The sequence below is a fragment of the Neofelis nebulosa genome, chromosome 1 (assembly GCF_028018385.1).
Source record: "Neofelis nebulosa isolate mNeoNeb1 chromosome 1, mNeoNeb1.pri, whole genome shotgun sequence".
NCBI lineage: Eukaryota > Metazoa > Chordata > Mammalia > Carnivora > Felidae > Neofelis > Neofelis nebulosa.
This window is the reverse complement of record NC_080782.1, coordinates 215,678,867-215,696,390: the sequence shown is the minus strand read 5'-3', so window position 1 is coordinate 215,696,390 and position 17,524 is coordinate 215,678,867. Positions and strand designations below refer to the sequence as shown.

General features: G+C 37.7%; 1 protein-coding gene across 6 annotated transcripts in view; it reads right to left on the bottom strand.

The window, feature by feature from the left end:
- Window positions 1-17,524, bottom strand: part of AKAP11 (A-kinase anchoring protein 11) — a 50,353-nt gene that overhangs the window by 17,419 nt on the left and 15,410 nt on the right. For all 6 annotated transcript variants that reach the window (XM_058684235.1, XM_058684227.1, XM_058684230.1 and 3 more), the window contains 5 exons: window positions 14,088-14,204; window positions 10,913-10,960; window positions 8,699-8,833; window positions 6,822-7,086; window positions 1,723-6,235 (listed from right to left, as the gene is read on the bottom strand). In XM_058684235.1, the coding sequence (XP_058540218.1) occupies window positions 1,723-6,235; window positions 6,822-7,086; window positions 8,699-8,833; window positions 10,913-10,960; window positions 14,088-14,204 (5,078 nt within the window). The remainder of the gene's footprint in view (window positions 1-1,722; window positions 6,236-6,821; window positions 7,087-8,698; window positions 8,834-10,912; window positions 10,961-14,087; window positions 14,205-17,524) is intronic.

Below are 17,524 nucleotides of genomic sequence, written 5' to 3'. Positions count from 1 at the left end.
TCTAGAGGTGAGTCTTTTTTTCTCCCACAGGCCTGGGGAGGGGCACAGGGAGAAACATTTAAAATAGTCTGAGGCTAATTTTATTTGAGGAAGGTTGCTACAGGGGTAGAAAAGCCTAGTTTACTACAACTTATTTATCCATATATTTATTAACCACTTCTTACATGTCTATCATCATATTAAGAACTGATAGGTAATCATGAACAAATAAAATGCAGGTCTAGGACAAAAGTTTGCAAATTTTTACCGTAAAGGGCCAAAGAGCAAACACTTAGGCACTGTTGGCCACAGATCTCTATTCCAACTACTCAATTCTGCAACTAAAGCATAGAATCAGCCACAGACAATACATAAATGAATGAGCACAGCTGTGTCCCAACATAACTTTATTGAGGAACATAAAATTTGAATTTCATATAATTTTCACGTCACAAAATAGTATTCTTTTGATTTATCAACCACCGAGGAAATGTAAACACCAGTCTTAGCTCACAGATGATTACAAATAAAACAAAAAGCAGTGGCCAGATCTGGCCCGTGGGTTATAGTGTGCCAACTCCTGCTCTAGGAGAAAGGAGGCTGCCTGGTAGGGACCGCCCAGAAACAGCTCAAGAGGACGCTATGGAACAACTGCAGTCCAAGGTCCTCAACAAACAATCTCCCTATTTTAAGATGGCTAAGAAGAGAGACAGACATTGCCACGGCTTTGACAAAAGCCACTAAAAAATCTGAGAAAATCCTGTGACTCCATTAAATCCCACCCCGACTCTAGGAACTTTCTCTTTTCAGTGGGACTAACAAAATCCTACCAACTAATAACAGTGATGATCCTGATGCTTCCCAGGGAGGCAAAAAAGGTTAAAAGCGCAAATCTGAACTCAGGTGTCAGAGTCTCTGAGCACAAGACACAGCACAAGACCCTGTGAGGCTCTTAGAAATGTTCCCTTAGATAGGGGCCTATCAAGAGAAGGGAGGGGTGCCTGGGTGGCTCAGTGGGTTAAGCGTCGACTTCAGCTCAGGTCATGATCTCGCAGTTTGTGAGTTGGAGACCCGTGCTGGGCTCTGTGCTGACAGCTCGGAGCCTGGAGCCTGCTTCAGATACTCTCTGTCTGTCTGTCTGTCTGTCTCTCCCCTCCCCTGCTCACTCTCTGTCCCCCCCCCCCCACAAAAGTAAATACAATAAACATTAAAAAAAGAATCTTTAAAAAAAAAAAAAGCAGTGATAGCAGCAGTGAAAATCTTTGGAGAGTTTTTAAAGCTTTCTTCCTCACAGCAATTGGTTAAATTATGTTCTTTATAAGAAAACTTACCTTTGTGAAGAGAAAAAAATAAAACACTATAAAAAAATTTAATCTCAGAGTAGTTGGTTATCATTTGCTTTATACATTTGCTGTATAAAACCCTCCAGCTGTTCTTTCAATCCAGCTTTACCTACTTCGTAGCTCTGTGAACGAGGCAAGGTGACCATCCTCCCTAAGCTTCTTTTTCCAGCTTGGGAGATGGTTAACACCTCCCCTCAGAGGGCTGCTGGGGAAAAAATGAGACAACACAGACAAGGACTAACGTACAGGATATGAAACAATACACAAATGTAGTATGGAAAATTTTTTGTTAACTTAGGAGTTAAAAATAATTGTACCTTTCGGAACAGGACCTAAGACCCATATGATCAAGTTTAACGTTTCATTTTATCCTAAGACCCAAAAGAAATCTGAGACTCACCTGCTAACAGCACGTCCAACATTGGTCATCGCCGACGTCATTATTTCTGTGGTAAGGCTTTCAGCAAAGCTAACGCCATCCTGTCCAATCCCGCTATCAGCCGCCAGACTGGTATTGCTCAGTTCTCTCTCTGCTTTTTCAATAGCTTCAGCAACTATCTTCTCCGCAAGCACTGTCTTCTTATCAAGACCAACATGAATTTGTGGGACATCAAGATGAAAAATTCTAGATTCCTGATAGATGTTGCTAAGTTTTGACTTAGAAGCTGGCTGACTAGTAGCAAGTGAATCCTGCCTGGAAACATGTTGAGATGAATTTCCAGTGCAATCATGCAGTTCTTTACGGTCACAATATCTGCAGGGTTGACTTATAAGAGGTGACAACTTTTCTGCATAAGTGACCCTATCAGCTGCTTTTGTGGACTCAGACGCATGGAAAACTGCAGATCCTAAACTGAGCTCTAAGGTATCATCCGCTACTTTTTTCGCATACTGTTCTATAGCTTGAACCACACTCTCTCCATAACCAAACCCATTTAAGCTGCCTGTACTGTGGTAAAATCTGTGATTTTGCGGGGAAGGCTGAAGAGCCTGAGGAAATTCTGGCTCAGCGGGCGACCTGGTTTCTTCATCACGTCCAGACTTTTCATAAAGGCAAGAATCTGTTAAGGATTTTGGCAAGCCAACTGTAGACACTGTCAGCTCTTTTTTAACATCTCGTGTTATGCTGTGAGCAAGAGAGGCTGAAAAACTATACAGTTCAGAGCAGTCATTTTTGTATGTATCCAGCGTCCATTCACAAGTTTTATTTTTGCAAAGGTAAACTCCACTTCTTTTACTTTGTCGTTCGTGATCTACTTCTTGGTGGTGTTCTTTATTTAAGAATATTAAGAGGTCGTTCTTGGTTGTCACCTGCGAGCTCTGCACGGAGAACATTTTTGAGCCGCACTTCATTTGGGCTGCCTTCGCTGCTTCTCGTAATCCCGACTTAACAGATCGATAGGCAAGTCTATTGGCATACTGATCCATTATTAACTCACTATTACCACCTTCCTGTTTGAGCACTTGGATAATGTGACCTGCATATTCGTCTGTCACGCTTTCGCAGCTGGGATACTTGTACGTCAGACCAGACACACAAGAACTTGGTGGTAATGAAAGACTGGACGGATCTACTTCTTTGGGGTCTGCTAGAGCCTCCATCTCCAACTTCTCTTCTGATCTATCGTCTCGGCCACCGTCCACGTAACAACTATTCCTCCTTTGCCTGAAAAGCACACAGCTTCTAACTTTTGCTATTTTCTCAGCCTCCGTAATGACTTCTGCTGCCAGGTCACCTGCAAAATTGCATAATATTTGTAAGTTTTCCTCTGAGTGACTTAAAGCAGTAGGTGACACACTTCTTTGACTCTTCACAGTTAAGCAAGGGCTTTTAACCTTGGGTTCCTGAGTTACTTTATTATCTAAATGGGAAGCTGCCATTTCTGTGGCCAGAGAAATGATGTGCGTAGCTAACGATTCCGCAAACTGAACTTTCTTCCCTGAGTGCTCTGACTTCACATCCACTTCCGGATGCTCTTCGTCTTCACTGCTTTCCACTTCTTCTGAAAGAGATCGCATGAGTTTCAACATGAACTCTTCTTTTTCTATAGTATCTTGTTCACTTTCAGACAAACTACCAACAGATGAGTTGTGAGGTGTAGAGGGTGGTGTAGCAGGTGCGAATTCTTTTGCCAATTCCCCCTTGAGCTTTTTGGTTAACTTCTTGATATCCCATTCAGAACTAGCCTGGGATGGTACTAGAGGAGTGGATGGAGGAGTATCGGGTATCACATTGCCGTCTCTAATCTTCTGTTTATCTTCCACGTGCAAACCATCTACACACGTAAGCACTGTAGAGGAGAAAGTATGTGAATGAGGACAAGGGTGGTCTTGACCAAAACACAAGGGCTCAAGTGCTGCATTATTCAAATTATCCTTTTTCATGGATTTGTCTTTAGCAACTTCCTTCAAATCAGGTTTCTGAGCCACAATTGTCGGACAAGGTTGTGGTGTCTCTAAAGAAAATCCATGAACTATAGAACCTTTACATTCTGGAACACAGTCCTTTCCTACTGAAAGTGAACAGGGGGTTAAGTGATCTTGACCATCGAGAAATTTGGGGAACTTTTCCAAGGTCAACTGTGACTCTTCTCCAGGAACAAGCAAGTTTTCCTTGCGTTCAGCATTTTTATCTACATTTGAGATCGCTGATTTGCTTTTATCGATGGAATGTTTAATAATAGATTTAGATAATCGATCAGCAAACATATCCTTATTGCTAACTTCGCTCTGTTGCACTGTTGCTTGATCAGAACAGAAAGGAAGGGTTTCTCCCTTTACTGTTTTAGTTACACCATCTGTTTGTTCATCAACTGTTTTTGTACATTTGAATGATGTCATTGACTCTAAAGTTTCATTTACAATCGTATGCACCATTGCTGCAGAAAAGTTGTTAATAATCACAGGATCACTTGTTAATTTTGAAGAGCTCTGCACTTCAGCAGCATCATTAGTTGGTTTAAAGTCATTCTGGTTACCTGGATTGTGGTCTGAGGGTAAACAAATATTTCTGAGACACGCTACTTCCTCGTCTTTGTTTTTTGTGGTAACACATGTCTGGATAGAATCGCCATTCAAATTACTATCATCCGATGACCGACGAGATTTTGACTGATATATATTAGATGAGATATGATATGGGAGAAGGGCACTTCCTGCCAAGGGTACTGGTATCGAAGTAACAATTCCAGAAGTACAAAACAAGGCCTGCTGTACTGTGTATTCCTTTTTATGTTCCTGCATGGGTTTTGTCTCCATAAGGGTCTGGTTGTTAAAAGCAGGGGAAAACGTGGAGGTCTGTGTCGGCAGCGCTAAATTTCCTGCACTGACATCCTTTATGGTATCTGTGGAAACACTAACTGCTGCCTTGGTTGAGAAGGTCACACCGGCTTGTGAAAGCTCGATGAATGCTTCCTGTAATACAGACTCAGACAGGTCTTTTGCGTAGGACTTCACTGCTTTGTCTTCATAGTCAAACGGCCAACACTGTGGAGATGCGGGTGTTGGGGGACAGGAAAACTGACACACCTCCATGATGCCTTCAAAAACAAGCTCTTCCGCAAGATCTGCAGCAAACCGTGCGACTGTGTTTGTGAATATCTGCTTTTTTACATACTGTAAATCCCTGAAAGCATTTGATAAAGCTTCACTCACCAAAAAATTAGCCAGACCACTAACAGCACGTTCTCTCAGTGAAAACGCACACTGCCTTCTCAGCTCGTTAAATGCCATCTGAAAAACAGAGGATGTCAATTTGATAGCCAGGTGACACAACGCATTGGTACACGAAGAGACTCCTTTCTGTAAGTCTTTAAATGCACTGCCAAAACTTTTTTCCACAAGGTCTGAGGCAAATTTCTGAATAGTATCTTTAATCATCAAGGATTTATTTTTAGATTTACTTTTTTGATCAATGCTTCCACTGTGAAGAGCTATGGTTTTATTTTCTCCCTTCTTAATGCTATTAATGTCTGATGTGGCATTAGTATGTTGGGTATGAAGAACAGAGCCCAGAACCTTACATGAGATGCTATTTGCATAATCCTCATAGGTGTAATAAACAGAATCATGATCTTCATGAATCCTATCTCCACCAATATCTGTTTGGCAAAAACATTCAGCAGAAGTACAACCTCCAAGAGGGCTAAAGGCAGAGGATCGAATAGGGCTAAACAAACCACTGTCCTCCCCTGACGCCTTCACTGGGCGAGGTGAATCCGGGGCATCACACAGGTTACTGTAAGGGGATTCTGGTTTACGAGGAGTTGGCTTTCTAACGTTAGCTGGGAGAGCTGGACGCTCAAACTTGAATTTTTGAGGATTCATAGTAGTAGTTACAGAACAAGATTTTTCATGTTTGTGTCCTTTCTTTTGCGACGGCTTCCCTACAACAGGATCTTTTAGAAATGGACAAGAAGTCTCTAAAGTTTGTTCTAACTCATCAAACTGATCAAAACTATCAAAAAATTCACTTACTTCTGAGTCTGAATCCTCTATATCATCTTTTATCACAGGAATTTTAGGTAACTCAAGTTTTGCTTTTAAACTTTTTTGATATCCTTCTTCATCCAAGAAAATAACAGGACTTGGACTTGAGCATTCAGATTCAGAGGAATAGGCAGGAGAAGAAGAAAAAAACATTTTCTGTGTATCACTACCTTTATCTGAAGCATTAGATGATCTATAGAAACTCTTTTGGATCCAAGGCTCAGAAATTAATGTTGTGACTGAAGTTTTCACAGAAGGTAGTTCTTTATGTCCCAGCATATTTATTAAGGAAGTTGAAGGTTTAGCCAATGACTTCTGCCTCCCAGAGCTAACCAGAATTCTTAAATCATGGGTTTCTAGATGGTGACCAGAAGAAGTCTGTGAAGCAGCATCACACTGGCTCTTTAGTGCAGCAATGCTTATTCCTATAGGAAAAGAATAAAGTGATCAAATTATTCTTGAACAGAATCTTTTAAAAATTAATTCACATCAATGGGAGTAAGTAGACTTTAAGCATGAAATATTTATTTGTAACATAAATGACTTCTACACTCTGTGGTTTACCAGATTCCTCCCAAATGAATTTGAGAGCAAATACACCTTTCACTAACATAATTTCATTTCACCTCACACATGGGAATATCTGGATCTACAAAATGCTTCGTTTCTTGTCGCTGTGTGTTAGAAACACTAATATCGTCCCTCTGCCAGCTAACCCTTCTCAAATTTGAACCCAGGCATGGTCCAAACACTTAATGTAATGAAGCAAACACTGCTTGAACAGTACTACCAAAATAAGAACAGAAAGAGCAAAACTAAAAACCAGGTAGCAATGAACTTAAAAATCATAAGAAAAATTCCTTGCACAATCAAAAAAACAAACAGGTAAAATGCTGAAACGGTATCAAATTTCAAAATAAATTTCAATGGAACAGGCAGCCTTAAAACTTTTAAAACCGAACATCAGACTTTAATTTCCTATTTCAAGAGAAAGTCTAGTAAAGAACAAACCATCAGTAAACGGCTTTAAAGGCTCTTCTTCCTCTAAGTGCTCAAAAGCAGTGACAAAGTCATCCTCTATGGAAGACACGGACTGGTTGGTGTCGTCATCATCTTCCTGAGCAGTCTCAAGTTGGCGCTTCTGATGCAAGTATGTGTCCAGGGTATATCTTATACCAGTAGCATATTTACTTAGCAGGCTAAAGATAAAATCAATTCTGAGCCTTGGTAATGTAGGTGACACTCTCATGACACAGAGCATTCCAGAATGGTGACTCTTGGGGAAGATGAAAGATGATAAAAAATAATTTTAATTTCAACATGTATTATACAAACAAAGCACAGTATCTGGAAAGTGAAGTCTAGAAATAACACAATCTCGGGAAAAAAAGAAATGCATGGATCCTGGAAGGCTCCCTGATTTTGTATTGTTTAATTCTTTTCTTCATTCTTTCTCTACATTTCTCACTTCCCAATCTCTTTTCCTCCCAATCTTTCTCCCATCCGGCATTCAAATTCCACCTCCTCTAGCTCCTTAAATGTTACAGAACTTACCACCCATACCTTTGGCAATTATGCTTTCCTATATTACTATAAGCCCTAGGAGTTCCCTTGCTCATTAACCTAGCTCACCAACTACACTGTAAACTGCATGAGGGCAAGAACCAGGTTCTGTTCTATTTTTGTATCCCATTTTACAGTGGCTTCCAGCATGATACCACCTTCTCTATTATAAAAGAGTCTTCCCCTCCTTTGACCTAAATTCCCCTAGTTTTACAATTTACCATGATGTTTACAGCTTTGATCAGGAATCTAAGTCATCAGATTTTTTCCATATGTATTACCTTAAAAAACGCAAATATTGACAAATGACTTACTGGAAAAGGTGGAAACTAAATAGCTAATCACCTCTTGTAATCCTAGCAAATAAAACAAAGTAAATATAAATGAAGAATATAATTAAGGAAATGAGGCAAGCAGTTCTATTGTTATCTGTAGACCTCCATATGAACACTGTAGTTTTTTAATACTTGGAATAATAAGTAACTCAAATTTTAAACCCACTAACTCAATTTTTAGGAGGTAAAAAATGCGAAGCATTTATCTTTGATGTATTATTAACAAAATAATACTTAGTATAAGAATGGAAAGCTGAAGGTTATAAAACTAACTAGCTGTCTGAAATGGTGACATTTTTATTTACAAATAAAGAACATGTCTTCCAATGTTCACTTTACACTGAATTTTTTTAACCAGAAAACAAGTTAAAGTATGTTCTCTAAAACACAATATTTATGGGGCGCCTGGGTGGCTCAGTCGGTTGAGTGTCCGACTTCAGCTCAGGTCACGATCTCACAGTCCGTGAGTTCGAGCACCGCGTCGGGCTCTGTGCTGACAGCTCAGAGCCTGGAGCCTGCTTCCGATTCTGTGTCTCCCTCTCTCTCTGCCCCTCTCCCGCTCATGCTCTGTCTCTCTCTGTCTCAAAAATAAATAAATGTTAAAAAAAAAAAAAAACACACACACACACAATATTTATATAAATTTGGAAATGGTCATAAAAGGGGAAAGTGCCTACAGTTTATACAAAGGCAGAAGAAATTCAAGAAACCCAGAAATGTATTTTCTAAAACAAATTAATATGTATTGGGCATTATCATTTAGGGAACTTCACACATGAAAAATCTAATTGAAAGCTATGGCCAAAGTTATTCAATCCTTCAGTAATTTCAAAGCTTCATGAGTTATGTTTCTTATAAATAGTATTTCCTTGAGACAGCATTTAAAAAAAAAAGAAACTTGAAGCATTTAAAAGTTTAAAATACTCTCCATCAAATGTCATTGTAAAATTTGCCCCGAAAAACTCATTAGAAATTATATATAAAAGTTACCTGATTTGGAGAACCATTGTTTCCATCTGATGATTTATTTATATCCTTCATACAAATAATTTCATTTTCATTTAGACTGCAGAAGTGCAGTGAATTCAGAAGATCTGGAAGTTCCAAAGAAACTGCAGCTAAATCCTAATTTAAAACGATACAATAAATAACACTTTAAAAAAAAATTTTTTTTAAAGTTTATTTGAGAGAGAGAGCACGCATGCAGAAGGGGCAGAGAGAGGGGGAGAAAGAGAATCCCAAGCAGGATTTGTACTGTCAGTGCAAAGCCTGACTCAGGTCTCAAACTCATGAACCGTGAGATCATGACCAGAGCCAAAGTCAGACGCTTAACCGACTGAACCACCCAGCTGCCCCATAACACTTTTGTTAAGACTCCTATAATGTGGGCTTTGTCTGAAAATCATAAGGTCCACTGGTTAATATAATTTCCAGTTCAAAATAGTTAATATAGTTTATCATACACAATCAATTTAACTTAATAAAATGTACTAAAATATTGTAATACCTGCTGTTTCTGCAGCCTTTTCAAGTACTGATATGAAGCTACAAAGCATTTTTACATGGTACCTCCTGAAACCATGACAATTAGGCTTTTAAGAGTTTTTAGCTGCAAATATCAACCTGCAATCTTCAGGTTAACCATGGAATTTTCATACATATAGAGATTCTTCCCAATAGAATGTACTTCTTGGAGCTTAAGTTTTACATTTACAAAATACAAATCTATTTTTCAGCCTTTCCTCTCCAACATATTGTATTAGATTTTAACTGAAAAATTTATGAAGATATAAAGAAAATAGATTTTGTTATTTTACTTATTTGTCCTTTTTATGTAAATATTTAACCCAGTGAAAGAATTATTAATGTCTTTGACCCCTCAAAGAGTACTTTCCTTTATAAACATGGCTTTATCGGTAACTCTTAAAGAGGAACTACAGTACGAGACAAATACTTTAGGGGGTGCCTGGGTGACTCAGTCGGTTAAGCATCTGACTTCAGCTCAGGTCATGATCTCACAGTTCGTGAGTTCGAGCCCCAAGTGCGGCTCTGTGCTGATACCTCAGATCCTGAAGCCTGCTTCGGATTCTGTGTCTCCCTCTCTCTCTCTACCCCTCCCCTGCTCATGTTCTGTCTCTCTCTGTCTCAAAAATAAATAAACATTAAAAAAAAATACTTCAGAACACTTCTCTTTTCAGCCTTATGTTCTCAGGAATATGTCTTCTCTTGCGCCTTCTGTCTAAGCTACTTCCTTCAGGGGCGCCTGGGTGGCTCAGTCAGTTAAGCGTCCGACTCTTGGTCTCGGCTCAGGTCATGATCTCACAGTTGGCGTGTTCAAGCCCTCCATCAGGGCTGACAGTGTGAAGCCTGTTAGGGATTCTCTCTCTGCCCCTCCCCCACACGTGTGCACACATATACACACACTCCCAAAACAAATACACTTTCAACAATTAAATAAAAATAAACTATTTCCTTCAGGCAAAGGCACAATCAAAACACACGGCAGAATTTTCATTATCACCTGATATGCATTATTCATAAAGAAGTGAACGGTATTACCTCTTCTATTAGGAGACACTTTACTACCACAAAAGGAAACACGTGGCAACCACAAATATTAAGAAGCAGCATAAGGTATAAAAAAAAAGTATGCCTACCACATCTGCAAGAGCTTCAACCCTCTTTATGTAACTGTGAAACTTTCCTTTGCTGATCATAATCTCAACTACCAGTCTCTCTCTAAATACCTGCCAAAATCAGGCTAAAATTTTTGCATTAGCTAATCACTAGTTTTTACAAATTTTGCCTTCTAAATTTAACACTATCTCAATTAAAAATATAATAATCTGAGGAAGTCAGATTTTGAGGCCATCCAAAATAAAAAAGAAGTCTTACTTTCTACATTATGCACAGAATGGAAGGAAAGTTAGCCTGTGGCTTGCAGCCTTCTCAGATATATCACACTTGTGGTCTCCTAACCTAAAACTGCTCTCTGTAAACAAGAATACTCTGCAAATGCTAGAAGTGAAAATGCCCAAAGCACACTCAAAAGCAGATCTCAAAATGTCATCTTTTAGCTTCAAATAGGAATGGTAACAGAAGAGTTGAATGTACATTTTAGGCAAATAAGGCAAATTTCATGGTCTCAAATTTTGTTCCAAATAATCTCTCATGGTCTTTTCCAGTTCAATAAATCAACCATACCTGTATGTGAGCGGCATCTGTTTCTTCATTAAAACCTAGAAATGTGACCTGAATAAAAAAGGAATAAATCTCCATTGAGTTTTTAAGTCTTATCTCAATTATTGACAGAGCTGAGAAATAGAAAAAAGCACATAAAATGTTAAAATGCTGACTGCTATATACAAATGTTGAATCATTCTGTAATATACCTGAAACTGATTATGCTACAGGTTGATTATACCTCAATTAAAAACATTTTTTAAATGCTGTCATGGACAAAATGATTCCAATTTTCAAAGATCAGCACAAAGGATTTTTACCAAAGAAGTGGCTCCGTAATGCAGCTCTTCAACCTTCCCCACGTCCACTCCATTCGCAAATTTAATCAGTTCTACTCCACACACCCATCTCCTATACGTCCCCTTCTCTCCATGCCCCTGCCACCACCTCTGCATGACTACAGTCCTGTCCCATCCGGTCTCAGGAATGATGTCACCTCCTTGTCAAAACCCTTCCACACCTCCCACTGCAAAGTCCTAACTGAGGCTCCAAGGTTCTGGGTTAGCTGGTGCTTTCAACCTTTCCTTGCTTACAGTCATACACATGGGTCCCCTTTCTGGGTCTAGAACATGCCTAAGGGCTTTGCAGTAATGCCCCCTCAACCTGGATCACTGCTCCTCGGATGTTTACATGCCTCGCTCCTCCTCATTCTTCAAGAGCCAACTTAAATGTCACCCCCTCAGAGAGGCCTTCCCTGGGTAGGCCCCCAAGACTCCTTACTGACTCCCTGTGATATTACCACTTATTTCCTTCAACACCCATATAATAGAGATTTCTCTGCAAAAGTTTATATAAATTAAATTCCTAAAGAATATCTAATGGCATGAGAAAATGTCACATTACATAAAAAGGACAAGTTACAGAAAAGATGACACAGGTATATACACAATTTCAACCTTATTTTTAAAAACATACACATGAAAAACAATACTGGAAGGCGACACACCAAGTAAGCAGTGATTACCTCTAGATGGTAGAATTATAAGTGTTCTTATTTTTTGCTACTTTTTTTTCACCATGTTTTTCTTTTCCCTTAATTCGTAAGATTAATTACAGGCATTCTTTTTCATGATTTCAGTATTTCTTAATTTTCTATAAGCATTACATACTACTTTTGTAACCCCAAAAAGTATTATTTTTAAAATTTATATTATCTTTAGGTCTGCCACATCATAGGAAGGAAAATTTTCCATTTGAAGACAAAAATCTACTAAACAAGTACTATGACTAAAAATATGAAATACTTAAATGACAGCAATATGGATAATCAATTCTCAAGAATTATGAGAAAGCAGCATAGTTAAAACAGAAAGCAACACTCAATGTACTTTTTTATCCCTTTCTGATGAGTTACAACCAAGTCACAATATTCTATTACCCCGGGATCCTTATTCTGATATGGTTATTACTTCCCAAAAGTGTTCAGTTAATTCCAGGTTTCTAGGTACATTGTTTGGCTCCAAGAGCCAATCTCCTCATCTATAAAACTTAAAGCAATACAACTCCTCTTCCACGGTTGGGAGGGTTAACAAGACAATGTGGAGGAAAGTGCCTGGCACAGCACAGGCACTCTGTAACAAAGAGACACTTAAAAACAAGCTTCCTTTCTTCGAAAAAATACTTTGAGCTACGCACACCCTCAAGTGAGACAGAAATTCCTGCTATTCTTTCAAGTTTCCTTTTACTGTATACAAAAGAGAAAATAAGTTGACATGGGGTTTTGAAGATGCCAGTAGTTTTATATTTCCCATTGACCAAGGAAGGCCTTGCCAAGGAATGTGGGCTCGGAAAGGCACTACGTCAGCAGCTAGAGAAAACAGGCTGGAAAACTGAGGGCAGAAGGACACAGGAGACCTGTCACACTTGGCAACAAGTGAAGAGATTAAGGGTGGCTGAGCTTTACTAAAGTAAAGCAGGAGGGATAACAAAGATAACAGGCAAGAGCCACAGAAATTAGCAGACACAAATAGAAAAGGCTTGGGTCAGAGAACACTAGGCCTAAAAGGTATGCTCATCAGCCTGTGGAACTATCTCAAGTATAGTTTCTCAAGGAGTATGGAAGAAAAGCATTCCCCAAAATAAGAATATCCATTTGACAATAAATTTAATATATATATACATATTTTATATATATATTAAATATTAATATATTATTTAATATATTTATTAAATATTAAAATTAAATATATTAATATAAATATTAAATATATATATAATATATATATATTAAATTTATTGTCAAATGGATTTTTGACAATGGATTGTCAAATTTAATATATATATATATACACACACACACATATACGTATATATGTATGTATATATGACTGTACGTATGTGTATATACATACATATATGTATGTATATATATATGTATGTATATATATGTATGTATATATATATGCGTATGTATATATATATATAAGAAAATTCCTATTTTTTATTAGATCCTTGGTTTCAAAAAAAATTTTTTTTTAACTAACATACTTATCATCTTTGAGCCTGAATAACCTAATATCTTACTTCTCTCATTTGGTAACATTGGTAACATGAATGTGTTATTTAACTAGAGCTGTATTGCAAGAAAAAATTTACTTCTTTTCACAGTAATAAATCCAAACAAAGACTGGAAACACTGATGTAGCACAGAAATAGGTGAGCAAGTAGTTAGTATATCTTTAGTATATATATTAATTTCAAAGTAAATTTATCACTACTTTTTCATTTTGTATCAAAGTGCTGAATTTAAATAACCAAGATAACTAACAATAGCCAAAAAAAAATGAATATATGAAAATAGTATATATTTCATGTTTCAGAGTACAGCAGGATTCATCTAATATAGTGCTGTATGTCCAATGAGTGATCAACAATGTCTATGCACTGAATTAAATGTGCTCGTTATAATACACTAAGACAATTATGTTGGTGGATATTTAAAACAGGTACTTCTCATACTGAATTAATATACAGAGATTTTAAACAATTTAAAAATAGACGATGCAGCTTTACAAAGGATGAAAATACACAAAAGTACCATGTGTTTTATTATGAAAAGATATAGAAAGTATTACAAAATAGCATGAAAATACACTGTGTTTTATTAGGAAAAGATATAGAAAGTATTATGTCAAACCTCAGTCAAATTGGCATGTTCCTCCTGCTTTAAACAGTCCTCCGCTGATACACTGCATAGTTCCTTCTCACTCTGTAATAAAGACTTGACCGACTGGAACACATCTTCACTGAAACTCTGAAAATAAAAGATACTCTTAATTTAGTTAATTCTAAGACAAGGTAAAAGATCCTGGAGATATTCTACTTTTAAGTGTACAGTCACTAACTCTCCAATTAACATGCATTTGATAGCTACAGAATATCTACAGAATTCAATAGAGCTGAGAGGAAGAAAGAACAAAAGGCTTATTTAAGTAGAGTTCCAAGTGATCAAAACACACACACACCACAGCCCAGGCATTCGACCTATTAGAAGCTCATGAGGCCCTCACAATGGGTACACTTACTCTTACCCTACACTAAAACCCAACAGACTACATGCCTGATTTCCTAGTCATTGGCAGAACAGAAGCAACAATTTATATAAGGAATGAGATGATGTGGAAACTGTAATAAGGCATGCTAACCAAAGTGATTACTCTCATAACAAAGTTGGAGATGGAAAAGAAAGAGAGTAACCTGAACTAACGCTTTTCAGGGTCTTAACACAACTAGATGATAAGGCTTTCCAGATTTGGTAGAAGAAAGGTCACAAGTGCAAAGGAACAGATGGAAGAAAAATTTATATAAAGAAAATAATGAGTATGATAGTCAGACATAAAGAGAACGTTAATTTCCCTCTACCATATTCTCCTTCCACTGATTTGTTGATCTGCTCTTCTATCAGAAATGTCCTTACTCTCTAATCTTCCCCTGTAGAAATCCTACCCAGTCCAAGACCTATGAAGATTTTCCCACCCCTTAGTCATTATCAAAGTTTCTATTGTATTGTCTGCACACTGAGATCATGAAGTCCATATCATAACACATCACCATTACTGTCTCTACATGTACTTGTCTTTCCTACCATTAAACTAAATTATTAAGGTCAGAGACTACATTTTATTCAATGTTTCCTCAGATTTCAGTACCTTACGTACTATATGAACTCAGTAAATGTTTGCTAATTTTAATAAATTAGAAATTAGTGGAAATCTTTGGTTTAAGAGATACACGTAATATGAAACCAAAGCAGTCAAGAAAATAACGTAATGTTAAATTTGAATACGAATTATCAATATGAACTCATGATTCTTTAAACACATGTACTACATTTTTCCATTAAAAGATCACAGAAGCAGGGTGCCTGGGTGGCTCAGTTGTTTAAGGGTCTGGTTCTTGGTTTCGGCTCAGGTCATGGTCTCGCAGATTCGTGGGTTCCAGCCCCACACTGGGCTCTAAGCTGGCAGTGAGGAGCCTGCTTGGGATTCCCTCTTTCCTCTCTCACTGCCCCTCCCAGACTCGTGCCACCCTCTCTCTAAATAAATAAATTCATTAAAAAAGAAAAAAAGATCACAGAAGCAATGACCCTCAGTAGTAATGAGCATTACCCAGCACCCAGATTTTGGTTTCTAAATACCATTTGCTAATAAAAGAACTACAGCTCCTTAGGAAAATGGCTGGTTCCAAGCTGGAGGCAGAGAAAACATGATGTGTGGATGGAACATCTTAATTGTGACAGAAAGCAATGAAGACCTCAGGGACTAACTGGGTCATTTCAAAAGAACACAGAAGCAATAGGTGAAGGGGATTAAGAGCACACTTGTTGTGAGAAGCACTGAGTGATGTAAAGAATTGTTGAATCACTATATTGTGTACCCGAAACGAATACAACACTGTATGTTACTTTTTAATTCCTTTTTAATTCCAGTGTATGTACATACATACATACACTGGAATTAAAAAAAGAAAACAGAAGCCAACTTGAAGGAATTCCTACTGGCCAAACTTGGGCATCTAAAGAATAAAAATAGTTAATGGATCATAACAACTGGATTAAAAAAAAAAAATCTATGAATCCATTAAAAGAGACAGATAAAAGGATGGGGGTTGGGGGAAAATATGTATATATATAAGAATGCTGGATGACAAATAAGGAAAGAATAACAAAATTTAAAAATGCCATTTGTAACTCCCAAAGTAATTAGTGATTTAGGGAAAGATTATCAACGTATCCTAATCACTGGGTTAAAAGCTACTGGAGGAGAACAGGATACTCTCTCTCAGCATCATCCTACAGATTACTTAACTGTACTAATTACAAAGGATACATGTCTTTATATTGGTGATATCTGGTGATACTGGGGGAAGACCAAAGAGACACAATACCCAAGTAAGTGTGAATCTTGACTGGATCCTACCTAGATGAAGAACAAAGTAAAAATATCAAGGCTATCTGAGACAATTAGGGAAATTTGTATATGAACTGCATGTTAGATGATGCTACTGAATTAATAATTTTCTGAGGGGCTCTCATGATGCTGATGTTCCTAAGAGATGCCTGCAGCATACTCTCACATGGTTTCAAAAGGGAAGTACGTTTGTGTGTGCACATGTATTTATATACACACACAAACAGAATGGGTTGGCAAAATGTTAACAGAGGGTCAACCTAAGTGAAGAGTATGTATAGTGTTCACTGTACTGAGTTTTTTTTCCTCAGCTTTTCTATGGGCTTAAAAATATTCTATGTGGCGCCCGGGTGGTTCAGTCGGTTAAGCATCCAACTCTTGATTTTGGCTCAGGTCATGATCTTGTGGTTTGTGAGATCGAGGCCCACATCAGGCTCTACACTGGCAGTGTAGATTCTCTCTCTCTCTCGCTCTCTCTGCCTCTCTCCTGCTCTCTCTTTCTCTCTCTCAAAATAAGTAAAAATAAACTTAAAAAAATATTCTAGGTTTTAAATGATTCTGTTTTCATTAATGAGTGGAGGTTTTCAGAATAATGTACAAACAACTCAAAAAAAGGAAAAAATCTGAAATCTGAACCTGAACTACTGATATAAATTCATGGCACTGAAAGGACAATGAGTACTCCTAGTACCCAGGGTACTTGGTTCCTAAATACTATTCAGGGTTTTTTGGGAAAATAGCCAATTTCAGGTCTGAGGAAGGGTAAGTAGATGGTGAAGCTGGGTCAATCTGTTATACTAGAAAGTAGGGAAGCAATCAAAGAATTAAGAGCCTGAGACAAAACGACACAGGCACCAGCTTAGAGGGACTCCCAGGGACCAAGTTAGAGACCCTCTGAGCAACTTAAACTAATAAGTAAATGCATAAATGACTATAAATAAAAGATTGGAAAATATAGAATTTTTAAATCCATGCGTCGAGCAATACAAATGAATGAATGAATGAGAATAAACTCACTTGCATATTACACCAAATCACTAATCTGAAAATTGGTAATTCAAGGGCATTTACCATGTCTTTTTAGGAGATACTGTAGTTCATTTAACCTTAATGAGAGAAAGGTTTTCTTTAAGAATTCTCGCTAACTGGGGAGCCTGGATGGCAC